The 26,442-nt window shown below is 51.8% G+C and overlaps 2 protein-coding genes and 1 long non-coding RNA gene across 4 annotated transcripts; 2 read left to right on the top strand and 1 right to left on the bottom strand.

The window, feature by feature from the left end:
* Positions 1 to 597: 597 nt before the first annotated feature.
* LRRC3C (leucine rich repeat containing 3C) lies at positions 598 to 2,709 on the top strand. The gene is made up of 2 exons (XM_053892227.1): positions 598 to 617; positions 1,695 to 2,709. Exons 1-2 carry the CDS (start codon positions 598 to 600, stop codon positions 2,494 to 2,496), a joined length of 822 nt encoding a protein of 273 aa, XP_053748202.1. The 3' UTR covers positions 2,497 to 2,709.
* Positions 2,710 to 6,334: 3,625 nt separating this feature from the next.
* Positions 6,335 to 20,379, bottom strand: LOC109247434 (uncharacterized). Its single transcript, XR_008418683.1, has 2 exons — positions 20,266 to 20,379; positions 6,335 to 6,754 (listed from the first exon to the last, which is right to left on the bottom strand). It is a non-coding gene; the product is annotated as an uncharacterized LOC109247434 (long non-coding RNA).
* Positions 14,244 to 26,123, top strand: GSDMA (gasdermin A). Of its 2 annotated transcripts, none has more exons than XM_019416044.2 (12): positions 14,244 to 14,362; positions 15,856 to 16,074; positions 16,254 to 16,434; positions 19,704 to 19,869; positions 20,665 to 20,761; positions 21,287 to 21,334; positions 21,744 to 21,767; positions 22,277 to 22,297; positions 22,936 to 23,090; positions 23,518 to 23,632; positions 24,727 to 24,800; positions 25,514 to 26,123. In XM_019416044.2, exons 2-12 carry the CDS (start codon positions 15,861 to 15,863, stop codon positions 25,754 to 25,756), a joined length of 1,338 nt encoding a protein of 445 aa, XP_019271589.1. In that variant the 5' UTR covers positions 14,244 to 14,362; positions 15,856 to 15,860; the 3' UTR covers positions 25,757 to 26,123. The 2 variants fall into 2 exon arrangements, with proteins under 2 accessions (XP_019271589.1, XP_019271588.1); XM_019416043.2 differs by having other exon boundaries at positions 22,277 to 22,309.
* The last annotated feature ends 319 nt before the right edge of the window (positions 26,124 to 26,442 follow it).

Raw genomic sequence — 26,442 nt, 5'->3', positions numbered from 1 at the left:
TGTGTGTCCAGCTCTGGTCATTCATATAGCCTCTTACAAAATCCAGCGAGGTTTTCCTTCTCAGAAGGGTCTCCACAGCATATGACCTTAGTCTCCTTTGTGCAAGTCTCTGTGACACGCTGTTCTCCTGTCCTCTTTTACTGCATTGCGAGAAGGTGCTGTAATGGGATGGCATAGGCTGCAAATGGTGGTTAGGATCAAGAGACCCTGGAGAATGAGCCCTCCCAGACATGAGGGAGACTTAACTTGGGGGCCCAGGGCTCTAGCAAACAGAGACAACTGGAGTCAGCTCCAACCCAACACAGAAAATCATCAGGAAAACTTGTAGTGACCATATGACTTCAGATGCCTTGAAGAACCCCTTCTAACTCTAGAGGGGCCATCTACCAACCGTGCAGAGAACAAACTAAAACAGGGAGGCCTGCCAATCAGGCAAGAGCGTTGGACACTCTGAGAGGAGCCAGGAGATGAGGTCCTCTGGAGACAGACAAGATTTCCAAGGAAAAGACTGAGGGAAGTTTGTTCACTGTGGAAGAAGGTGGCATAGGACACAGTAAGACAGAAAAGGAGAGTGAGGGAGGGACCGAATTGGGGAAGATGGCTGTTGGAGGCAATGGGTGTGAGATGGGGCCCACCCCAATTCTGCCCCCCAGGCCTGCCAAGCAGGGATCCTTCTGCTGGGCCAGGCTGTGGGCAAGCAGCAGAGGTTCTGAAAGGCGGAGTCTCAGCCTGGAGGAAGTCTCAGCTGGGAGAGGAGGGACAGAAGACGACAATGTCAAGGCCTTGGGAGGGGAGCCTGAAGCAGAGAAAGGAATTGGGGCCTGGTCTCCCCATGACAGAGTTCATCAGGGTCCAGGATCTGCCCTGTCTTGGCATCGCCTGGCCAGGCCATGGCTCAGGTATCTGACACCTGGGGCCCGGAGTCACATGCCAGGAAACTCAACACTCTTGGGGCCCAGCCCCCAACTTCCAGCAGCTACGAGCAAACAGGGCTTCTAGAGAAGGAAGCGGTTCTCTAGAGCTGGGCAGCAGGGAGACTGCTTCCGGGGAGAGGGAACACAGGAGAAGACTCTCCCACCAACAGGGGTGAGAGGTTGAGAGGAGGAGGGTGGGGGGAAGGAAGAGTAGAGTGGAGAGGACAAAGCTGGGGCAGGCAGGGGGCAGGTGCTCCAGGAAAAGGGGGAGATGGGCACAGAAAGCAGGCGTAGTCACCTAGCCTAGCTGAATGCCCTGACATCCGCTCGCTGATCTGTCTTCCTTGTCTCCTTCACCCTAGTGCCAATCTGGCCCTCAGCTGCCTACGGAGCCCACCTGGCAGCCACCCAGGTAGGTTGGTAGAAAAAGACTTTATTCCAATAAGGGAGATTAGTACACGGGCAGAAGCAAAGCCTTAGGAGCTCCCAGACCCAGAGTGACCAACAGGGCCTTGGACCATGGGACTTCATAGATTAGCCCTCCAGAATCAAGGAGACGCTAGAAAAATCTCAGGCCCAGAGGAATCTTTTACCCAAAGGGCCTGAAAAAGGAGCCCTAAACCCCAAAGAAGAAGCTAAAGTCACCCAGGCCTGACAGAACCCCCAAAGGAAGGCCCCCGCCCACAGAGACCCCACAGGGGACCTCCAGAAGAGAGAGCTGGCAGTGGGGAATGGAATTCTTTTGACTCATTCTTCCTTTATGGGGCTTTTCTTCCCCAGGTCCTACTGCACTCCAGGACTATGCCAATATTTGGCCATGCTCCCACCAGCCAGTCACCTCCTCTCTCTCCTGCTGGTGCTAGGCACAGGTGGCACGGTGCCCAGCCCCTGGGTGCCTCCTCAGGGCTGCTACGTGGCAGAAGAAGCTGGTGAGAGGACATTCCGCTGCAGCCAGGCAGGCCTGAGTGCTGTGCCCACCGGCATCCCCAACGACACCCGCAAGCTCTACCTGGATGCCAACCGGCTGGCATCAGTGCCAGCTGGAGCCTTCCAGCACCTGCCTGTCCTGGAGGAGCTGGATCTGTCCCATAATGCCCTTGTCCACCTCTCAGGGGCTGCTTTCCAGGGCCTGGCAGGCAGTCTGCGCCACCTTGACCTCTCTGCCAACCAGCTGGCCTCGGTGCCTGTGGAGGCCTTCGTGGGCCTGAAGATCCAAGTGAATCTATCCGCCAACCCATGGCGCTGTGACTGTGCCCTCCAGGAGGTGCTCAGGCAGGTGAGGCTGGCACCGGACACTGGAACAGGCATCGTGTGTGGCCCCGGAGCCCGACCAGACCTCGTGGGGCAAGAGTTCCTGCCGCTGGCAGGGGAGGAAGAGCTGTGTGGGACGGGGCGGGGTGGGGCCCAGCGGAGCACTGATGTAGCCCTGCTGGTCACCATGGGGGGCTGGCTGGTGCTCGTGGTGGCTTATCTGGCGCACTACGTGTGGCAGAACCGGGATGAGACTCGACGTCCCCTCAAGCCGGCCCCCGTGCTGCCCGTGCGCTCTGAGGACTCCTCTACCCTCAGCACAGTGGTCTGAGGACCGGGGCCACTCCTCCAGCCCCATGCCCCACACTCCTACCGCCGTGCCCTCTCTTTTCCTCTAACCCTCTGCCTCCTCTACAGCCCCCCATCCCCCAAATTCCTCCCCACTTCCTCCTCTGTCTCCCCTAAACACCTGATCTCTCTCTCTCTCAACCAACACCATCTTTGGCGCCTACTGTGCCTGGTTGTGCTAGACTCAGAGACCCAAAGCTCCCGAGTCCACAGTGGGTGGGGGGGCAACAGAACAGAGGTGGGTGCGGGGAGAACATGGAGGAGGAAGCCTCTGCCTGGCTGTGTGGATGTCTGAACTGACATTTCAAGAATGAAAAGGGCTTTGGGCAGAAGAGGGAGGACCCTAGCGAAAAAGCAGTAAACAAAGTCAAAGAAGATGCAAACAACTTAGAAGGCATGGGCACCAAAAAGACCTACCTGGCGGCTGGAATAGAGGATGCAAAGAGGGGCAAGGGGATGGTGGGCCAAGCTGGAGGGGAAGTCAGAAACTGGGGTGTAGACAGATGGAGAAGGACTGTGTGGGCTCTTGCTCTCTTCTCTCCATCTACGAGAAGCTCCCCCCTTACTTCCTGCCTCTCTCTTGACCCCAGGCTCCTCTCCCTGTGTCTTCTCTTGGGGGCCTCCTGGCTTAGAGTCCTCTGCTTCTTTTCCAGAGACTCTCCATCTCTCTTCTCTCTCTTTTATACACTGAGGGACTTTCTGAACCCTTTCCCTTGGGGGAAGAGTGGTCTCCTCTATGTCTGAGCTGAAGATGGGTCACCGGGAGTTGGAGGGGGATAGGGACGAGGAGGTCTCCCACCTCCAGAATATCACTGGACAACTCAATAAAGTCACTTTTATTAAGGCTCCTGATCTCTTCCTTATTGTTCATTTCACTGAATGCACGTGGCCTGACAGTGAGGAGTGGGAAAGTGTTGAGCCCTTTACCACGGCCTCTGCCACCACTTTGGCGGCGTGTGCTCCCGCTGGGTTGGATGCCAACTCCTCTCTCCCCTCCTACCTCCCAGTTCCTGACACCAGAGTCTATCAGCTAGGGATGCCAGGGCCTATGAATTAATGATAATGGAACCAGAATGGAGAATGGGAGGAGGCTAGAGGGAGGACAAACAGGGAGGAGGGAAGGAGGGCAAGGTCCAGGCATCAGTGATCAGCTGGCAGCCTCCAGTCTGTTAGACGGGGCATAGGAAGCAAAGGGAAAGGGAGCTGTTACCCTCCTGGCAATCTCTCATTTCTCTCAGTGGGAATCTGAGCAGGGGGTACAGAGAAACTAGATGTGCTCAAAGTTAATGAAAGAACTCGTGGGGCAGAGGAGACCAAGTTGCCTGAAGAGGGGGGGCCATATGAGATATCCCTATCACCAAATGGGCTTCTCAAGGGACCAAAAGGGTCAACACACCCCCTCCCTTGCCCTCATGTAGCATGATCCACCCATGCAGCCTCCGTGGAGGAAACTGCTGCTTTGGGGAATCTCACTGAAACTCCAACAGAAGCTGAAGATAAGAACCACTGAACCACGGTTCCACCCAGCTTGGGGCAGATTCTGGGACAGATGGAGAGGCTGCTCAAGAAGAAGCAAAGAAGGATGCCTGGGTGGCTCAGCCGGTTAAGTGGCCAACTTTGACTCAGGTCATGATCTTGCAGTCCATGAGTTCGAGCCCTGCGTCAGGCTCTGTGCTGACAGCTCAGAGCCTGGAGCCTGTTTTGGATTCTGTGTGTCTCTCTCTCTGACCCTCCCCTGTTCATGCTCTGTCTCTCTCTGTCTCAAAAATAAATAAATGTAAAAAAAAAATTTTTTAAAGAAGCAAAGAGGAATCCACTACCTCCCCAGTCCCTCTGACCCACCCTGATTTCCCTGTCTTCTTTCCAGCATCCCCAGCCCCTTCTCTTGCCATCTCTGAGGCTCCCTCCACCACTCCAAGGCTGAGGTACCTCATATCATTCAGGAAGTCTCAACTTGACTCATTTCAGAAAAACCTGAGACCCACCCCCCATCCCCTTTTCTCAGGAGATATGGGCCTCCCCACTTCCAGGGATGCTCAGGGACAGGGAAAGAGTGTGGACAGTTTCCGGCTGCAGTTTGACCTCCACCCCAGCCACACCCTGGCCTGGGCCTTGGAATCTTGGCCCAAATCCTATCATACCCTCCATCAGTTTCTCCCTTGCCACAGTCTGTCCCACTCTGCTCACCTACCCGCTCCTGGAATCAGGCTGGGACACATCTCACTGGATCCTGGGAAACAGATTGTGTAGGCCTATGGGAGCGGGAGCCTGGGGGACAGGTGGGGCCCCGAGTCTCTATTATCTGTGTCCATCTCTGGAGCCTCATTTGACTTCCTGTCATCCCAAGCAGCAGAAACGACACCTTTAAGATCTGCAGAGTTGGTTCCCCTGCCCAGACACCTAACCCCATTTCTCAGAGTTGAGCACAGATGGGAAAGGATCCAGGGAGGCAAACTGCCTGGAACCCAGGTGAGGAAGGGTCCTAGAGCCCTGGATAGTGTCATCTTGGTAGTTATCCCCATGGCCCCTTCTGGCTCAAATTCCTTTCCCTCTTGCGTTCTAGGGCAGGAGAGGGAGAGGGAGGGCAAGTGGGGCAGAAGATGGAGGTGGCAGGGGAGATGCTTCATTGGCTCCTCTCCCTAGGGAGAGACCCCTTTACCTCCGTCAGCTGGGGTCCCTGAATTGGAAATCGGTGGGAGGGGGGCATCAGAAGCTATAGCTTCAGCTCAGCACATTACAGGACGCTGGACAGAGTGGGGCCTCCACAGACTCAGAGATGCTCCCTCCCAGAGCAACAATCACTGAAGCCCTCAGCCCTTCCCTCTGCACTCTGGCCTCTGAGTTGTGCTTGTCCACCAGGCAGGCAGCAAGGGGTAAGATAACTGGTTTCTCCCCCATCCTTATCTCCACCGGGGACCAAAGGTCATAGGACCCATGTTCTGAGATGCCAAGTAGGCAGCTGGCCGGTTTCATTTTTGCTGTCTGCTTCTCACACTTCTGGCTGGTACAGACGCACTCCATCAAACCAACCTCTCCTACCGGGACATGCGGGAGCCAGGAACGAAGCTGCCAGGTGCCAAGAGAGCCCAGCCACACGCCCGGTCCAGAAGAACCCAGGAGGTCTGGGGCAGGACCCAGCTTAGCACCCACATGCAGCATCCTGGAGCCAGCAGGCTGTATGTAGGTGTGGGAGAAGAGGAGTACCTCTCTCAGCTCTTCCAAAACCAATTTCCTCCTGCCCTGCAGAGCAGAAGCCTGGGGCGGCCCTGAGGGAGCTCCTGGTCTGAGGGGGAGAGAGAGGAACCTAACTCTCGGGGAACTCCCAGGCTTATGGAAGAACTAGGGTCTTTTCTCTCTGGGGAGCTCTGAAGCTGGGGAGACCAAGACCTACCCCAGACACAGAGACTTGAGCATCTACAAAGCCACGTTATCTACAAAAGGAAGTGAACAGAGAGCAGCCTGAGTACCCAGGAGCCAACGGAGGCAGTTAAGGAGCAATGGGTGGGGCGCAGCCCCCACCCTTCCTGTCTTGGGCTCACATGCAGACATTTTGAGTGCAACACTGAGCTCTCCTACAGAGGGGAGGGCATATCCGCATCAAAACCAGAAGCAACCCAACAGCTTATTCCAAGGGGAGGGCTGTGCCTCCCCCATTAGACCCAGGGGAGTTCCGACTAAACAGTTTTACCTCATCTTGCTGGGTCTTTGTCACCAGCAACCTTGCTGCCTATGAGCAACGGCTCCCCCAAATCAGGAAGGCAGGAAGCAAAGCAGAGCGAGGCCTTGAGCTCCCAAAACAGATGCCAAGACAAGCCCATTCATGCATTTGACAAATGTTTATTGAGTTACTACTACATGCCAGGCACTGCAGATACAAAGATGAGGACGTCAGGGTATCCACATTTGGGGGTCTGACAGGCTAGTGATGGCAGCCCGGGTGATAGTGGCAGGCACAGGGGTCATGTGAGCCCAGCGGGGCATTGAAAGCAAACACTAAGGTTCAAGCCCATCTCTCTTGGACACCACAGCCCTTTGGATGGGTGAAGATGGCTCTGGTGTCTCCAATACTTCGAGTTAGCACATTACGGTACTTCTCAGTTTTTGTCTCTCTCTCCTCATCCCAGGTCTACTGCTACCACACGCCCACACATCTCCAAGTCCCTGGAATCTAGCTTATCTGCTCCCGGTCACAATACTCATTTCTGCACTCCGGGCCATCACTATCTTCCTCTTCTAGAATGCTAAACAAACAAACAAACAAAAAAAAAAAACAAAAAAAAACCTTTGCGTCCCATACTCAAATGAATGTCTGAGGTCAGCTCTCAATTCCCATTCACTTCTGGGGTCAGGGACAATTTTATCACGCAGAGTCAGACCATCAAGGAAATTTCTTGCAAGGGATGTATGGGAACAAGCACAAGAGCATGTATGTCCTCTAGAGCCAAGAAAACACTGCGAAGTGACGTAGGGAAGCAGGTCGAGGAACTAGGCCAGGTGAGAGGGGCTGGCACCCAGGGGCGTGCCCCCATGAGAGCAGCACCAGCTGTCAGAGCTGGCAGTGATCTTCAGAGAGGGGTGGTGAGTTGCCCAAGGTCATACAAGGAGTCAGGGAAGAAATTAACAGGACTAGAACCTCAGGGCCCCTATCCCTCTGGGACTGACACACACACCCTTCTAAGGGGAAGGGACAAGGGAGGGATAGGGAGAAACAAGGTGGATCCAGGGGTGCAAGTGAGGGAGCCGGAGGTGGCTAGGAAGAGGGCCCCGCCCACTCAGAGCCGGCCCCACTCCACCCACCACAAGAGCTGAAGAATCTTTGGGAGCATGACGCAGAACCTGTATGTTCGAGGTGGCCAAGGCTGGGGAGGAGCTGGAGGAAGCCACCCTGGAGAAGGAGGGCAAGGCTGGAGGGGGCATTCCATCCCCCTCCCCACTGCTGTGGGGTTCCAAGCTGGCAATCTCCAAGATGCTTCCCCTGTCCCACCCCCATCCTTGCTCACACTTGCCCCTCTCTTCCCCTCCCACAGCCCTGCATTCTCCCCTGCATCCCTGCCCACCATCAGGGCAACCTACCCTCTTCTCCATACCTGCCTCTCACCTAGTTCCCCTAATAACAGCACCCTCATCTTTTACAACTCCCCTCTTCTCTTTTCTAAAGGTCTGAGGACGTTTCCATCTATTGTCTCACTGGAATCCTGTAAGGCGGGCCACATTGCATCTGCACTCCCCACCCCGGAGTGTTTGGGAAACTACCTCGGAAAAGTCCAGTGGTGCACCCAGGTTTCCGGGTCTCAGCTGGGCTTTCCTTCCCTGCTCCACCCTCCGTCCCGTTCCCATCTTCAGCTGTCCCCCAACCCTTCGTGGGACTGCTCTATCGCAGCCACTCGTGGTGACGGGGTGTGTCCCTCTGCCCTCTGCAGGATCTTCAGTGCCCACTGGAAGCTAGCGTAAGGAGCTGAGCTCCCGGGCACCCAACACCAGACCAGCCCCGATCATCTTCCCCTGGGGAGGGGTACCTGCGGGAGGGCACGGAACGCCAAGGCTCAGAAGGTGGTCTCTCTGCCTGCGGGCGGGGGACCCGCTGAGTGAAGTCACGTGAAGACTGGTGGAGCGGGATAGGGTCCTGGTCACCACTGTCCTGCACCCTCACTCACCTAGGCCTGAGCCGGGAACGCACGGAGTATCTGGCGCTGCGGGCTGAGGTGGAGGAGGAGCGGCTGGCATTGAAACCCGGAACAGCGGCTGCCCAGCTAAGGAGTGGATGCTGCGGGAGTAGCGGGACCCGGGGGCTGGGCTGGGGTGCTGGGGTTGGGAAGGGGCCTGGGCGGGGCAAGCGTAGTGTAGGAGGCCGGGGAGGGGTGACATGGAAGATCTGGAGGAGGCTGGAGTGGTGAGGCCAGACTTTGAGCATAGGGCGCGGACCGGACCCGGGCGGGCATCGTGGGGGGCGGGGGCGGGGCTTAAGATGGTAGGGGCGTGGCTTGGTAGCCTGGGCGGAGCTGAGGGAGCTGGGGCCCTTGTGGGCTGGATGGGGTGACCCGCCTGCCTCTCCAGGGAGATCTCAGCGCACTTGGAGGAAGGCTCCTTTAAGTTGAGGGAGAGACTGGGGCCCTGCCCTGAGGGAGTCTGCTCTCTGTGCAGGGAGAACTCTCCCTCTCCTCAGGAACTTCCCTGTCTTTCCAGCTGTAGGAGTATCTAGCTGATCATTTCCCATACTCTCTGCCTGATGGATGGGGTCCTGGATCTTAGTGACCCAGAGATTCTGGGAGTCCAAGGGGCAGGGGCAGGGTCTCAGTCCTCTGAATGACTGCTGGAGACTTCTAGTCAACTCAACACCATGCTTGCTGGGTACATCCTCTACCTGCTAGGGGCTCTGCTGAGGGGCGGGAGTGGGGTTGGGGGTCCCTCCCTCATGTGACTGACAGGCCTCCTGGCTTAGACCCAGTGGTAACAAGCCAGACCTGCAACGTAGTTTACAGATCTCAGTGAAGAATAAAACCTAGAGGAGTTCTTGCTTAAAATGATTAAGAATTATTATTCAAAAGGTGCTTGGGTGGCTCAGTTGGTTAAGCCTCCAATTCTTGATTTCGGCTCAGGTCATGATCTCAGGGTTCGTGAGTTTGAGCCCCCCCAGCAGGCTTGCGCTTACTGCATGGGGCCTGCTTGGGATTCTCTCTCTCCCTCTCTTTCTGCTCCTCCCCTACTTGTGCTCTCTCTCTCTCTCTCTCAAAATAAATAAATAAACTTTAATTAAAACAAAAAAAGAGTTATTCTTCAAGATGGCAACAGGAAAGCATTAAACCAAGCTGGGGTCCTGTGTGACTTCATAGGTTGCATGCCCATGCAACCAAGCTACAAGCAGATCAGGGTCCAACCCCTGTCATTCCCTTCTCCCAAGGAAAAGGCAAAAGGTGTAAGCCCACCTAGCCTCCACTCATTTTTCCCCCAAAGAAAGGAGAATACATATTCTTACAGGGATCTTCTCATTCTCTCCTGGAGGGGAGTGAATCTGCTGCCCCAGCCAACACACACACACACACACACACACACACACACACACACACACACACAGTTAGCCCCCAGAGCTGCCTTACAATCTCCTGCCCACCAAGAGAGGGAGAGAAAACATGCTCATGTCTCTCACACCACCTCCTCTCATTTTCCCTCTTCAGCGTTGAGCGAGGACCACCAGCCGCTGCTATGTCTGTGCAGAAAGAAGTCCTTTCCTACAGACAGAGCTGGTGAGGGGCCTGGGGATTGCAGGACAGGTGTGAGGGATGACAACTAGGGTAAAATGGAGTTTGAGCACTAGAAGAGATCCGGAAGTTCATGCAGCTCCACCCCCTCCATCACAGATGACCTCTCTGGCCCAGAGAGAGGAAGGTACTTCTCTGGGGCCACACAACAGGCTCCTAGCAGAGCTGTCTATGGAACTCAGGTCTCCAGACTCTTAATCTGTGCCTGCTTCTGCTCAACTCTAGCACTAATGGGCAGAGGGGGTCAAGGGTGGGGTCAGGGGCTAGAACTTAAAATTTTACTGCAGATCACCTCTGAAGCTAGTGGTTCCCCAAATGCAAATCATCCCGTGATGTTTATTCTCTGTTGTGCAGATGGAGAACACTCTGGACCAGAATTTCTTCTAGGGGGTGGTAGGGCTCTTCTGCCCTCACTTCAAACTGCTCAGGGATTTCCTGGCCAAAGCTGAAGGTGACCCAGGCCCTGGTGGGACTCTGCAGCCTTGACATACCAGGGATGGACCCCTCTATACCAGAGACCACAATGCCTTGTCACCACTCTGTGCCCTGTATGCCTCTTGTCTTTCAAGTGCTGAAAGGCCTGAACATCCGCTTTCCCCTACCAGGGCTAGGGAAAACAGAGTGGGGCTCTGCACAGACCCAGGGGAGCTGGTGAAATGGACAGGCACTTCAGCTCCAAGTTCTCTTGGAGGCAGACCTTCAAAGGCTCCATATGGCACCCAGTATCTTTTACAAGGATCTGGGGGCTCTGTCTTATCAGGAGGGGCCTAGCAATCACAGCCAAGGAGGAGAGCTTCTCTTCTGTCAACCATGACATGAACAGGAGCTCCAACACCTACTCCAGGTGCATCTTGAGGGACTCAGGAAGAGCTGGGGCGCTGGGGTGGTCAGCTGACAGAGGAGGCATCCCTGGATTTGGGCTGGGTGCTGGCAGTGGCCTCCTTGCCCAAACCAACCTCATAGAGGGGTTGGCAGTGGAGGGCTGGGGACGGCGAGGGCTGACACCTTGAAGTTTGACACACTTTTGTAGTTCTTCAGTACAACTTTGGGTTGAGGAAGTGTCACAAGACCCTGAACAATGTCTACTCAGCCAGGAGTTTGGAGGTGTCTTGGGCTCCAAAGCTGATTTGGGAATTTGGGAAAAACCCTCAAAGTATTTTAGGGGATAAGAAAGAATTATGGGGGTTTTACTTTGTTCAGAAAGGAGGATTTATGGAAGTATAGCTCCCAGTCTGCAATCTACACCCGAAAACTTCCAACCTCCCATCGGAAATATAAAATACAATGCCTCTGAGGCATGTTCTTCCTGCCCTTCTACCAGAGGGTTACACCTCCATTTCAGCCTGCCTTCCTCCTTAGCCCTTTCACCTCTTTCTACTCAGAGAAGATCTGGCAGTATGTCTGTGCCAGCTTCTTCCCATTCTTGCCAGGATCAGTACCTTCCACCCTTCTGAACTCCACCAGCCTACCTCATCTCTGTCCTCTTTGCCCTCTTCTTGAGAAAATCAACAATAATAAAAGAAAAATGGGTAAGGAAATAACAACCTGTCCCAATGTCTGTGTCTGCAATGCACTCTATGGGTCAGAGAGGCATTCAGGTTCCCAGAGAACAGGTGGCTTCCTCCCCTAGGCCAGCTCCCTTCCCTCATCCCCATCTCCTAGCAACTACATGCAAATTGCAAGCTTGGTGCCTACAGTTAAGGGTGATTATCGCCATTACCTCTGTTGAGTGACCACCAGAGGGAGATAGAGAGCAAACCCTGCCGCCTAAAACAGCACCAAGCACCACCCAGCCTCCTGTTTTCAGTAAGTCATTTTAAATTCACCTAAAGAGTTCTTACAAATTAGTCTAAATTAAATCTCTTCCAGCACAATTTAAATTATATCCCAGATTCCTCTGATTGTAAACCAGGACTCTGAGGAAAAGGAGCCTCTGGAAGAGGCCTGATCCCTAAGACTATGAGGCAGGGGGACTGGGAAAATAACAAAAATTACAAAGCATCCAGATGGAGGGGGTGGGGGGTGCAGGTGAGGGGGGCGGGGTGAGGAGCAGCACAGGAACAAGCCTGACATGGTTATTTTTATTCTCAAAGCACAAGATCTTTAACCTGGCTGACCCCACAAGCCCTTATTTCTTCTCTTTGCCTTGAACCCTCAAAGCCACCCTTTCTGAACGCCATTAGGCAGTTTGGGGGATGGTTCAATGAGACAGAGGTGGAATGGAGTGGCATGAGGAGAACAAGGGCAAGTCTGGTAGAGTCCAGAATGAATGAAGGAGGGCAAGAGAAATGAAAGGAGCAAGACTTCCAGGTCAGAGGAGAGAAAGCTGGCCAAATGGGCTTTTGAGGTCCTCAGAGAGAGCAGATACACATGTGGCTTCTTGAAATCACTGCCCTCCGGATCTTTGGAGGATGGCCTGGACTGGAAACCTTGGCCTGAAGCCAGTGGAAAGAGGGTAGACACCAACAAGAAATTCCCAAGTCTCACTGAGGCAATGGTGGGCCAGTGAGAAGATGGGGAGGGGGCCATCTAAAGGATGAGAGGGGTGGGTGACTGGGTGACTCAATCAGTTAAGCCTACGACTCTTGACTTTGGCTTAGGTCATGATCTCATGGTTTGTGAGTTCAAGCCCCCAGACTGGGCTCTGCGCTAACAGCACAGAGCCTGCTTGGGATCCTGTTTCCCTCCCTCCCTGCCCCTCTCCCACTTGCTCTCTATCTCTCTCTCAAAATAAATTTAAAAAAAAACTTTTAAAAAATAAAAATAAATAAAGGTTGAGAGACTGCACAGCCCAGGACTATATGCTGGATTGCAGTGGCATCAGTCACATCAATGCAGTGATTAAGAGCCACAGAAAGGAAGAGATGGAAATCCAGGAAGAACCAGGAAAACAGGTAGAGATGGAAAGAATATAGCACATACACGTATTTCTGCACACATGCGCCCATGTGACAGGGACTGAATGACTAAAGACAGCCTTCCCACACAGCCAAGCCCTTGGTTGGAGCTGTTGAAGGAGGAAGTGGTAGATGGCCCCACAAGAGAGGTCTGGGGTACAGGAAGGAAGGTGAGCCAGAAGATAGGGGGCAGGGACTAGAGACCCAGAAGGTTTTGTTTTATGACACAGAGAGATTTGGGAGCATTTGTCATATTGAATGAGACTTTGGAGACAGAGCTGTAATTCAGTTTTTAGGGAGTTTTGCTGAGTGTGGTGTGGTCTGATCTCCCCCATTAACCACCAGCCCCTCAAGAAAACCTCCAGACAGGGTGGGTGCCTGGGTGGCTCAATCGGTTAAGCATCCAACTCTTGATTTCAGCTCAGGTCATGACATCACAGTTCATGGGTTCGAGTCCCATGTCGAGCTCTGCGCTGAGCATATGGAGCCTGCTTGAGATTCTCTCTCTCCCTGTCTCTCTGCCCCTCTTGCTCACACTCACACTCTCTCTCTCTCCCTCAAAATATATTAACTTTTAAAAAAAGTTTTTTTAAAAAAGAAGAAAACTTTCAATAAACATATAACTTCCCTTCGTGGTTTTCAAGGCTGCATTTCCTATTGGATGAGTGGTACTGAGGAGAGCCTCAAAGTTAGAGCATGAAAACAGACTCAGTTGTATTCAGGTTATATACGCATGCAGACGTTGACTCGTGTCCCAACACTAAAGGAGTCTTGCTTGGAAATGTCTTGATTTGTCATCTAGAAACCCAACCAAGTGTGTAAAGTCCCTTTTGAAATTCCTTCTAGGCACAGACTTAAGAACAACTCCCGAGGCAGACATGCTCTGTAGTCTTGCCACTAATTCCGCTCTGCCTCTGCCTGTGCGTGTGCGTGTAAGTGTGGGTACGATACTCCATGAGGAGCAGACACGCTGAACACAGAGCAGCAGGAAACCCCTTGGTCTATCTGCATCCCTGCCTACACAAGCACAGGCAGCTATCAGCGCCACAGATATGTATATGCAGCGAAAACCAAGGGAGGGAGGGAGTGATGTGCAGGCAGACCAGCAGAGAGACGCGGGACAGCTTCTCAGCTGCTCTTTCTGCTGGGATCTGTGGACACACGGGGTTTCTTATCCCTTTATCATGCCCACAAGGCCTTACCATGTATCCTAGATACTTCCTGATGACCACAATGATGACAGAACAGAGATGCCGCCTTCATCACACCTGCACGCACACGCACACACACGCGTGTGCGCGCGCACACCTCCCACTGCCTCTCTGTTGCCCCTCTCCCAAACGTGCCTTCTTTCCTCTCGTCTCAGCCCATGAAGCCAACCTTCAGTGGCCACCTCTATCTGGTCTGGCTCCCTCCACCCACGCTGGCACCTGTCTGGCAGCTCCCCACCCCCTCAGCCCTCAGGAGGCCAGGGCCCAGGGCCCGGGGCAGGGCACACGTGGAACAGGTTGATGCTGTTCTCCTGGAAGTAGAGCAGGATAGGGGTGGGGTCACTGGGGCAGGCGGGGTCCCTGGAAGCCTACATCCTTGCCTCCAGAGAAGCATAAAGCGGCAGCCTGTCCTGGTGAGGGATAGTCACTCTCTCAACCTACAGACTGAGAGCCGGCTGCTGGACAGAACCTAGAACTGCTCTCTGGTAAGAGCCTGATGACAGCAGGGGAGGTGGGGGGTGTTCTAGGGATGAACAAGAACATGGGTGGGAAGAGAAGGGCCTAGAAGTCCCCTAGAGCCCCGGGGGGGGTAGGTGTCTTCATAGGCCTTGGAGAGAGAAGTGAGGAGTGGTCCTGTGAGCTCCTCTCTGGTGAGGAGGAGACAGCACTCACCTGATCTCTTCCCAAAGGCATCTGGCTGGCCCCAGGAGGTTGGCCTGGCCTGGCCCTTCCAGGAATGAGGAGTAAAAAAGGCACATTGGAGCCCATGCGGTTGGCAGGCTGGTCCCACGCACCTGTACGTGTGCCTCCTGCTTCCCTGACTCTGTGAGGTGCCCATGGGGGCTGTGAGGCAGTTCCAGGCCAGCTGCTGTGTCCTCTTACAGCCACAGGAATAATCCAGCTGTGCCAGCTGGCCACCCAGCCAAAGCACCTGGACTTGAACCTCAAAGACAGAAACCTAAGACTATGAACCTCAGGCTCTTGCAAACCCCACATTCTCCAGGGCCCTCTCACCCCAGTATGTGCCTCCCAGGGCCACATTCATTCATTTCTTCATTCATTGTTTCCACACACATTTGCCAAGCTCCAGGTCTGCACCAGGCACTGTGCTTGGTGCTGATGCTACAGGGATGACTAAGAACCATTTCCTGCCCTCTGGGAGGCCACAATCAAGTAGGCGAGAGTCAGGTGCACAGATCACAACAACATGACATTGCAGGTGTTTCGGAAGGGCATGTACAAAGTGCTTTGGGGACACAGGATAGAGTCACCAGCTGCCTGGAGAGGAGTGAGAAGGGAGTCACCAAAGAGGTGACCCAAAATGAATCTTAATGAATAGGGATTGGAAGGGGGCGTATTATAAGCAGAGGGAGCAAAGGCAAATGCCTGGGTGTATTGGGTAGCACCTGGAGGGAACTGGGTCTACTCGCACCCAAGAACCAGGAGGTGGGCACAAGGGAAGTACAGGGTACAGGGAAGTGACGCCCCACCCAAAGAAAGGACAACCGGGGCAGGTAAACAGCATCTGCCTCCTCGGGCCCTCGGCACCAGTGGTGGCTGCCTCCTTCCCTGGCATCCCAGGTCCCCGCTGTCACAGTTCTCTGGGGAAGACGAGGTGGGCACAGCTGTATGAGAGGAACTTTACTTGCAGCACTAATGAAATGCTCTAGCCAGGCTCTGAGTCCATGAAGAAAATGAATACAGGGTGAGCAAAGAGCCCTTGGCAAACAGAGGGAAGGCCTGGCTTCTCTAAGCAGCCCTGTGACTTCGGGCAAGTTGTCTCAGCTCTCGGGGCTGTGTCTCCTAGTTGGGAAGAGAAGACTCCTTTGGTTCCTTTCAGCTCTGACATTCCTAGAATCCAGGCATCTTGAAGCCCCACCCCCCACGCACACCCTGAGCGCCATCTCTCTCTGCAGGGGCCTTCCCATGTCCTGGTCTCCCAACTTGTCACTCTCCTGTCTCCCCCCACCCCCCTCAGGGAAAATGACCATATTTGAAAATGTCACCCGGGCCCTGGCCAGACAGCTAAACCCTAGAGGGGACCTGACACCCCTTGACAGCCTCATAGACTTCAAGCGCTTCCATCCCTTCTGCCTGGTGCTGAGGAAGAGAAAGAGCACTCTCTTCTGGGGTGCCCGATATGTCCGCACTGACTACACCCTCCTGGATGTGCTTGAGCCTGGCTGCTCACCTTCAGGTTAGTCTGGACACGGGGTTGAGGACAGAGGGGTGGGGCCAGGCACTGGCTTGTGAGGAGGAGCCCAAAGCTCCCTCTGCCCAGATGTGGTTTGGTGTCCTGTAGCCCAAAGTTCCCCAGAAGGCAAGGGAAGAGGAACGCCGGCCAGCCTGGCGCCTTTCATCTTCTCTCTCCTGCAGATCCAACAGACTCTGGGAACTTTAGCTTTAAGAATATGCTGGATGCCCGAGTGGAGGGAGAAGTGGACATGCCAAAGACAGTCAAGGTGACGGGGACTGCAGGGCTGTCCAGAAGCAGTACCCTGGAGGTCCAGACACTCAGTGTGGCTCCCAAGGCTCTGGAGACCTTGCACCAGGAGAGGTGAGAGTGAAAGGGCTGGAGGGCTACCAGGATGGGGTGGGTGGTGCCTGGAAAGGGTGCTTTGGGCCCTGAGCTAAAGGGCAGGGCCTTCACACTGACCTTCACCTATGTGGTCACCACAGGAGAGCTCTTGAAGATGACCCTTCTGGCCCATGAGTGCCTCCAGGCCATTCCCTAACCATTACCCCCCATCCTTCTGCTACCTCCAGTACCACCCCCCTACTATCATACACACACATGAGGATGCGTATGGTCACGTTAACTTGCTGTGTGACCTTGGAAAAATCACTTGTCCTCTCAGAACCTCAGTTTTCTTTCCTGAAAAATGATGGGGTTCGACGAAAATCTCTAGGGCTCCTTCCTAAACTATGACTCTATAAAATACACTAAAAAAGGAAAGGGTCTTAACTGCTCCTTAGTGAAGCTTGGGCACAGCGTTCTGCTCCCATAAATCAAGCCATCTGCTCAGTCCCATCCACACACCAGGTGCCCTCGGGAATGCTGCCCCAGCAACACAAGGGGTGTGGCAGATGCCATGTCGATGTGGTAGTCTGGACATCTCAGACGTTTGGCTTGACAGGGAACTAAAGATGAGGACTGGGGAGGCAGGAAGGAAGGGCTGGGGTGCTTAGAAAGTCACCCAGTAAATATTTATATAGTCTCACTGAGTGCAAAATACCCTACTAAGTGCCAGGGTGCACTAGGACATCTTTGTCCAAGAACCTTGCAATCTAGGAGTTGGGGGCAGGAGAGATGTACAACAGTGACTATAATCAATCCAAGGTGAGAAGTAGTAAGTGCCATAGGAGGACTTTGCCTGAGTTTTGTGGCAGGCCAGAGGGACTTCTGGCTGGGGAAATGAAGAAGGACTTCAGAGGAGGCAGCCCATGATCTAGGCTTTGAAGGATGAGTAGAAATTGAACATGCAAGTCTGGGAGAAGGACATTACAAAGGCACATGGGTGAGAAACCTCAGAACCTCTAGGGAGAATGAAGAGCTGGTTTGGCAGGAACAGAAAAGGTAAGAGTAGAGCAAGTGGGAGGTGGTAGGGAGGCCTAGACCATGGAGGGCCCAGGTGTCTGGTCAAGGAGGTGGAACTATTCTGTAGGCTTCAGGGGGACCCTAATGACACCTTGATGTGTCATGATTAATCTGGCCACATGAAAGGAAGCTAGAGGAGGAGGGACAGGAGTTGGAAGGAGGCGGGCTAGGCAGGACACTGTTCCATTGTCCATCTGAGATACAAAATGAGGATCTGAGATATAAAATGAGGGAAGAGCAGTCAGAATAAAGAGGGGGGAACCATTGGGGCTGGGGGACCTCTGGGGTGACAGAATAGACGACTTGACAGCCAATTGCAGGGTGAGGGAGAAGGTTTCATCAAAGATGGAGATCCGATGTACAGCAGGATGACGACAGTTCATAACTCTATACTGTACACTGGAAATTTGCTAAGAGGGCAGATTTCAGGTACTCTCACCACACACACACACACACACACACACACACACACACACACACACAAAATGGTAACTATGTAAGGAGATGGATATGTTAATTAGCTCAACTGTAGTAATCATTTCTCTATGTATATGTCCATCGAAACACGTTGTGGGGCACCTGGCTGGCTCAGCCGGAAGAGCGTGCAGCTCTTGATCTTGGGGTCGTGGGTTCAAGCCCTACATTAGGTGTACAGATTACTAAAAAAACAAACTTAAAAAAACCATGTCATATACCTTAAGCATATACAACTTTTATCAAAATTAATTAATTAAATACATGAGAATTTTAAAAAGATAACTCTAAGATTTGACCCAAGTGATGACATTAACAGAAACAAGAAGCCTGATTTTAGAAGTGTATTTGGAGAGAAAGATTGTGAGTCCCTTTTGGACGTTTTGAGTTTGCGGGTCCAGTGAGACATTAGCTGAGGGGCCACAGTTAACGACACTGCATTGCATATGTTGGACATCTAAAACCAATATGATGCTATATGTCAATTATATCTCAAGTTTAAAAGAAAAATTTTTTAAGTTTATTTATTTATTTTGAGACAGACAGATACAGCGTGAGTGGGGGATAGGCAGAGAGAGGGAGACGGAGAATCCCAAGCAGGCTCCACGCTGTCAGCACGGAACCCCACACAGGGCTCGGACTCACGAAACCATGAGATCATGACCTGAGCCTATACCAAGAGTCAGATGCTCAACCGACAAGCCACCCAGGTGCCCCTAAAAGAAAAATTTTAAGGCAGTTAGAAATGAGGGCCTAGAGCTCAGGAGAGAAGTCAGGTGAAGATCCCTGTGTGGTGGTGAGCCATATAAAGATGAAAACTATAGGAAGGGGGTTGGGGGCAGGGGAGGATGTTCGAGAGAGTTCAGACAGCAAAGAACTGAGAACAGAATCTTAGAGAATGTAAAATTTTAGGGAACCAAAGAAAATAACACAGGAGATATAGACAGAACGGATAGGAATCAGAAGCCCAAAGGGTGGGAGCAGAAGCAGGGTGGCACAGTGGGACTGGAAGCCCCGAGGAGACAGAGTCACAGGGAGGTTTTGGCCAGCAGGGGTCAGTGTTGTGCAGAGTTAGGGAAGGTCTTTGAATTTGGCGGGCAGGAGGTCGTTGGGCTTTCAGTGGAGGAGGAGAACCAGAAGCCAAATTATAAAAGAATTTAGGAGTGGACAGGAAGTAAAGACTGTGTATGGGCGTAGCTTTCCAGATACTTGCCAAAGAAGTGAAGGAAAGAAACGGAATGGTAATTTGAGGGAGCAGAAAGATCAAAGCACACTTTTATGTAGGCAAGCAAATGGGGTCAAAGCAACTAGGGTTAATAGCAGAGACAGGATGAGAGATGGGGACAAAGGACCCCAGGAGAGATGAACAGGGCTAAGAACGGGGCAGGGCGGGGGGGGGGGGGGGGGGGGAGAGGGGAAGGTACCCCAAGGCAGAGGGAAAAGGGGGAAAGAACAACCAGAGGGGCCTGTTCCGGGCCAGAAGCTGTGCCAGCTGATTTCCCAGTTTCCCTCTCAGCAACTCTGCAGGGAAGGATAATTATCCTCATTTTATAGATGAGGCACCCAAGACTCAAAAGTAACTGCTCTGCTAGTAAGCGGGAGATCTGGGCTTCAGCCTCGGTCTTACTCCAGAGTCCTCACCCTTTCCCTGACGCCACCATGCCTAGCTCCTGGGAATGACCGAAGAAAAGAGAAGCTCACGGCCCATGCCTGGAGAGGTTCTGGCTGATTCCTTAATGCTTTCTCTGCCACAGGAAGCTGTCAGCTGAGCACCCATTCCTGAAGGAGATGCGAAACCGAGGGGAGAACCTGTATGTGGTGATGGAGGTGGTGGAGACCGTGCAGGAGGTCACTCTGGAGAGAGCTGGCAAGGCGGAGGGTTGCTTCTCCCTCCCATTCTTCGCCCCGTTGGGACTACAGGTTTGGTTCACACACGCGCACACACACTTACATTTAGCCTCTCCTTAGAGGCTGCGTTAACACATTAACTTTACCTTATCGGTGCCCACCCAGGATACTAAAAAGGACCCCCTCGTTCTTCCTGCTTTTCAAGATTCAGGCTCCTGTCGGCCAGACAGAAGTCCTCTCTCTGGCAAGGGTGCCCTGGGTGGGCAGATCCCTGTGCCAAATGCCACAGGGAGCTATCAAGGAAGGGGAAACTCATAGTCATGGATTTCCCCTCATGGTGCTCCCAACGTACAGGAGAGACACCCTTGCTCTTAGAAAGTTCTCAGTCTCATGGAGGAGACACACAGGTTAAAGCCCAGAGAACACAGGCTTAGAAAATTCAACATAAATAAGTAATGGTCTACATACCTAAATCTAGTTTGTATAAATCTTCAAGGGATGAGTTGGAGCTGAGAGTAGGATTAGTCATGGAAGGCTTCTCGGAGGAGATGAGCACAAGACAGATGGCGAAGAGGAAGAAGGCACCGGGGCCTGTGGAAGCTCTCAGGTGGGACAGAGATGCACAGGCAGGTGACAGAGCAGGTCTGGCCACTTCCTTCATGTGTCTGAGCCAGGAAGAGAGATAGAGATTGTTAGTGGGATGATGCAAAAGAGCTTTGAAGCTCATTCCATGAAGTCCAGACTGGTGGAAAGACAATCTGGGACACCAGTAAAGGGTTTTCAGCTTCTTATCTCCTCATTTCCCCCTCCCCCACCCCATGTCTCAGAATCTCTGCAGGTTCATAAATCCTCATTGTCTGATCCTAGGGATCCATAAACCACAAGGAGGCCGTAACCATCCCCAAGGGCTGCATCCTGGCCTTTCGAGTGAGACAGCTGATGGTCAAAGGCAAAGATGAGTGGGGTGAGCAGACGCTGGCATATTCTCCCCTCAAGACAAGAATTACCCGCATTAGTACTAAGGCATCCCGGTCCCGTCTTGTGGCAAGTCAGGGAATAGTGCAGGAGTGTACTGTAATGTGACCCAGCTGCCGGGGAAAGAACTGCAGAGGTTGCTCTGGAGAGGAAGTGAAGGAATCCCTGGGTTCTGAGCATCCCCTCCGTGCTAGGCACTGCGTTAGCTGGGGAAAGGGGACACAGAGATGAACAAGCATAGCCTCTGCTCTCAAGAAGTCTGTGGCCAGTGGAGGAAACATCCATAGACACCAGTACTAGGATGCAAGGCAGAAAATAGTGTTGTCATGGGAAAGGATTTACAGAGAAAGAAAAGGGTTCTTCTAGCGATAGAGGTAGATCGGGGGTTAGGTGAGGCATTTAGGGACAGGGACCTACCTAGCCCTTAGCAGAGCCCATGGACTTGAGAATGGAGAAGGGAAGGTGGGTAGCTGTTAAAGGTCCTCCTGTTCTCCCCTCTCTTGCACCTTTACAGACATTCCACATATCTACAATGATAACATGCAAACCTTCCCTCCTGGAGGTAAGTGAAATTGCTACCTGGTTTCCCATATCTTCTGCCCAACCCTGATATCATCTGCTAAAATCCTGTACCCTCTAACAGCATATACCATAGTCCCCCAAGGAGCCCCTGGTTTTGTTTCCCAAGTCCCCAAAAATATCTATCCCCAACTTTAGGCAAGACAGATAGAAGCACATGAATACTACCCTAGAGAGACAGAGAACCAGAAAGACCAGAAGGCACCACTGGAAGCAGAAATGAAACTTGGAGGCATTGTGTGTTCCCAAATTGGGGGGGGGGGGGGGCGAGCTAACATAATCTCTGTGTGTTTTTATAATGATCACTGATAAAGCCACCTTGACATCCGCTCTAGATAAAAAAAGCACAAATAGGTTTTATGCTGACATATGTGCATTGTTTCTGTCTTCAGAAAAGCCAGAGGAGAAGCTCACCCGTAAGTGTTTCCTCTCATTTCACTGCAACTTTCTTGACACAGATTTTTAAAACTCCAGTCTTTTTCTGACAACGGGGAACATGGCAGAGCAGGTCTCGGCAAACAACTGTCCCCGAAATGTGGCAGAAATTCCAATAGCTTAGGAAAAAGTGGTGGAAGGGGGAAGTCTTTGGGCAGGATACCCAGGTGGTCTGAGCCTCAAAGGGCCTTCTTAGCTATAACCTGTCCCACGCACATCTGCAACTCTGCCACCCACACCCAGCACCCGGGACGGGAGACACTGAGTCACCATGATGCCAACTCAGTCAATCCGGGAGCCCTTTTTCACGTTGCATTAGCTTCTCTCCTGCCCCATTCCTGCCTCCCACAAATGGAGCAGGTGGAGCCTTAAGATGGCTGGGATATCCCAGGAGACAGGATACATTTCCTAACCCCCATTAATGTGTCATCCCCTGGGTATGGCTACTGTTTCGGAGGAGTACATTCTTGTTTTTTGTTTTCCCCCTCAGTTATCCTGGCATCTGATGCTGGTAAGGAATTTTGTAAGTTTCTCCCATGACTTTGGCATGAAGACAGTGGGGTGAAGGGAGGGAAAGGGAAGTGCTGAGTCCCAGGTCCTGGTGATTGGAGCTACTTCCAGGAAGCCACTCTCCAGGACATATTCTTAGGATGCGAGGCCCCTGGAGAGTCAGGCCAAGATTCAAGCTAACCTTGATCTACCCATGTCCATGGATATAGACCCATCCATGCTAGCCTTCACTCAGTCACCGAAGTCATTCTTTGTCAACTAATTCATAAGAAGGGGAAATAGACTTTCCTTCTCTACTTTTAGCTGGAGTTTTGAAGAAAGGGGAATCAATTGTCTACCGCTACAGAATGGGGCTTGAGAGCCTAGGGACAATCAACTCCCCCCTTAGATATTAATGTGGGTCCTGGTCCACCTCCTTGCCCAGACCATCACCACAACTCCTTCCACAAGTCAAGGCTAGCAGAAACTTCACAATCCTGTTCCTTGGTCAGGAAGAAAGAGAGGCGAGGCTCAGGCTGGGAGCAGAGCACAGGGACTTGAGGGAGGCTGAGTGAAGGAGCCCCGCAGGCAGAATGCTGACTGAATGGGCAGGCTGCCAGATGGCAGATGGTTTGTTTACCATGTTTACTATCCCAATAGGGGAGGAACATGAGGACTTCAAGACACTAAAAGAAGAAGTTCAAAGAGAGATCCAAGAAGTGGAAAGGCTGAGTCAAGTAGGGCAAAGCTCCCTGCTCACCTCCCTCAGCAAACTTCTCGGGAAGAAAAAGGAACTACAAGACCTGGAACTCACGGTGAGGTCGCAGAGAAAGGTTGCTGGTAGACACGTGTGGGTGTCACAACTGGCAGGGGGAGTCAACAGTAGGTGGATGTCTCCCTCCAGTGGGTGGATGTCCAGGTGCACCCCAGACTGCCAGGCGGCCACTGCTCCCTCATTCCTCTGGAAAAGGGCAAACAATGCAGATTCCCTCAAGGCACGACAGAGGGTGGGCAGCAGGCCAGCAGGCCCTTTTCTTGGAAAGAGGACTGGAACATTTCCTTTCCAGAGTCCAAGGCTCAGGGACCAAGAAATCCAAGGTGTCCAGTACTTTTTATGACTTTGTACCTTGATAAAGAAGTAAGGACATGAGTTAGCACATCTCCAGGGACTGTTATGTGCCAGGCACTATGCTTGTCCCCTTCATTGTGTTATCTTACTTAGTTGCCCACCTTTCCCCACAGCTTGAAGGGGCTCTAGACAAAGGACATGAAGTGACCCTGGAGGCACTCCCAAAAGATGTCTTGCTATCAAAGGAGGCTATGGGTGCCATCCTCTATTTCCTTGGAGCCCTAACAGGTAAATGGAGAATAAGGTCCTCATTTATATACATTTTCGGCAATAGGAATGAATCACTGAATGAATCCCCAGATATACAAATGAATGAATGAATGAATGAATGAATGAATGAATGCCAGGCAAATTATACCACAGTTAAGTAGTATATACCTACATTTAAGGAATTTGGTTATAGGGGTGCCTGGATGACTCATTTGGTACAGCATGTGACTCTTGATCTCGGGGTCATGAGCTCAAGTCCCATGTTGGGCACAGAGATTGTTTTAATAAAATAAAATAACAAAAATTTTAAAAAATTGTTTGCCTTCCTAAGGCATCACTTGGGCACCTTGGATAGTCTGGGAAGGTGGCCTAGTCTTGCTAATAGAGGTTGGGAAGTAACCCTAGCTTTACCAGCCACGTATTTAAAATTTCTACATATGGCTAAGCTCATCACTTTTGTATCAAAATGTGTTAGCTTTATTTGATTTTATTATTTATTTTGAGAGAGAGAAAGCGTGAGTGGGGGAGGGGCAGAGAGAGAGAGAGGGAGAGAGAGAACCCCGAGCTGGCTCTGCACTGACGCGGGGCTCCAACCCACGAACCGTGAGATCATGACCTGAGCTGAAGTCAGACCCTTAACCGACTGAGCCATCCAGGCACTCTGAAATTTGTTAGCTCTAATTGCAGAGAGTAACATCTTCTGATCTTGCCCTGAATTCTCTTCTTCCCTCTGCATGAAACATTGCCCCTTAGAAAAATGCTCTAGTCCTTCAGGAGTAAGCTGAGATGTTTGTCCTCTTAAAAAGTCTGCCCTCAAATGCTAAGACCAAAATAGACCCCTCGGCTATCGTTCCATCGCTCCCTTAATACCCTGTATTGTCACTGCACGTGGCTTTGCCTTCTCCGCTGCACTGCAAGTTCCCTGAATGCAGGGGTATGACTTTGCTGACACACCCAGCAAAGGTGCCTAGCATAGAGCAGCAAGCATTCAACCATGGATAAATGTGTGGATTAACTAACACTGACGTTCTGGAAGGGCATCCATTTCGAGTCTGTAGTCCCCTTCGTACCCACACCACACATTTGTTTCTCTGCTTTTCTTTTTCCTCCAGAGCTAAGTGAAGCCCAACAGAAGCTGCTGGTAAAATCGATGGAGAAAAAGATCCTACCCGTGCAGCTAAAGCTGGTGAGAAAAAACAGCAGGTGCTAGAGAGAGTTTGGGAGGGAGGCAGCTAGAACCAGTGGAAAGACACAGACTGAGCCTAATGACAGACTGTCCTGAAGGGCCTCTGTCGTATCACAGAGGCTCATGCCCACGCTCATTTTTCTCCGTGTTCTCCCTTTTTTTTTTTTTGCTATTTTATAACCAGAAGTAGAAGAGTAAATTTTGTGCCATTATCTAAGTTTTTCAGCTTGAGACGTCAGAAAACTCTGGTTTGGCTTATTCACAGCCAAGTGATGTGGGCAAATCTCTTAATGTCTCTGAATCTGTACAATAGGGCTAAAAAGAAAAGCACTGGCCACTGTACAGAGCTTTTAAAAGGCCCACATGGAGGGGCGCCTGAGTGGCTTAGTTGGTTAAGCGTCCAACTTCAGCTCAGGTCTCATGGTTCATGAGTTAGAGCCCCGCATTGAGCTCTATGCTGACAGCTCAGAGCCTGGAGCCCATTTCAGATTCTGTGTCTCCCTCTCTCTCTGCACCTCCCCAGCTAACACTCTGTCTCTCTTTCAAAAATACATAAACATTAAAAAAAAAAAAAAAAAGGCCCACATGGAGTTGTAATGTAACGAAAGGAGTTATAATAAGAAAAAGGTAGCCCTCTTTGTGGTTATGTGTTAGGAGAAAGGTCTCTCTCTATGTGTCTCTCTTTCTTTTCATGCTATTTTGGTTCCTTGCAGGTGGAGAGCACAATGGAACAGAATTTCCTACAGGATAAAGAGGGTGTTTTCCCCCTGCAGGCTGACCTGCTCTCCTCCCTTGGGGAGGAGGAACTGACCCTCACAGAGGCCCTAGTGGGGCTGAGTGGACTTGAAGTGCAGAGATCGGGCCCCCAGTACATGTGGGACCCAGACACCCTGCCCCGCCTCTGTGCCCTTTATGCTGGCCTCTCCCTCCTGCAGCTCCTGACCAAGGCCTCCTAACTTGCCTCTTCGCTTGCTCCCTGCTTCCTGAATGCCTCCCTACCTCATTGTGCTGTGTCCTTATCACCCAAGGGTATTTCAGAGCCACCAGGCTGAAGATGACAGAAAACCTAGCTGATCACCTAAGATGAGCAATTTCCACTTGTCCAGCTCTATCTCTCCCCTTCCCCCTGCAGTTCTGCAACCCATCTGCTGGTGCTTAAATCCTCTAAAAGTAGAAACTTTCAAACTTTTAAAACTATGAACCATGAACCATTTCAGCAAAACCAAAACGAATTCATTTCTTATCCCAATCCCTCCTGCTTACGCTTCCAAAACTCAAGTTTTACTGGCATTAATGGAAAATATTATTTTACTTTGGGTGAAATGTCTTCTGGTGTTTTTTTTTAACTTCTGCCAAAGAAAAAAAGTAGACCTTATCACACTACATATAGATCATATATACATGAATACTATTATACTGTCTGCACCATAATTCTGGGAAATGCCCAGAAAACAACTTATGAGGGTATAGAATGTGGAATCTAGCTTTTAAAGTGAGAAGATCATCAAAGCAGGTTGTCTTCAAAGAGGAGGCTTTAGGGTCCTCTGGACTCGGGTTGAGAGACTGGGACGGGCTTGTTCATGATACAAACCCAAAACAAGAGTAGGACAACTTTCAAGTGTACCAAATAGAAAATACAGAT

This window comes from Panthera pardus, unplaced genomic scaffold, assembly GCF_024362965.1.
Source record: "Panthera pardus isolate Hobbes unplaced genomic scaffold, ASM2436296v1 HiC_scaffold_3, whole genome shotgun sequence".
In the NCBI taxonomy this organism is placed as follows: domain Eukaryota; kingdom Metazoa; phylum Chordata; class Mammalia; order Carnivora; family Felidae; genus Panthera; species Panthera pardus.
Note: the sequence above shows the minus strand (reverse complement) of the source record. Positions and strands in the feature narration are given on the sequence as shown.

Bases quoted from the DNA above. Each gene is read 5' to 3' on its own strand.
- LRRC3C (XM_053892227.1), top strand. From the start codon at position 598: ATGGCTGTTGGAGGCAATGG. The intron at 618-1,694 runs GTGTGAGATGGG...TTTCTTCCCCAG, and splicing joins ATGGCTGTTGGAGGCAATGG to GTCCTACTGCACTCCAGGAC.
- GSDMA (XM_019416043.2), top strand. From the start codon at position 15,861: ATGACCATATTTGAAAATGTCACCCGGGCCCTGGCCAGACAGCTAAAC. The intron at 21,335-21,743 runs GTAAGTGAAATT...TTCTGTCTTCAG, and splicing joins GCAAACCTTCCCTCCTGGAG to AAAAGCCAGAGGAGAAGCTC. The intron at 23,091-23,517 runs GTGAGGTCGCAG...CTTTCCCCACAG, and splicing joins TACAAGACCTGGAACTCACG to CTTGAAGGGGCTCTAGACAA.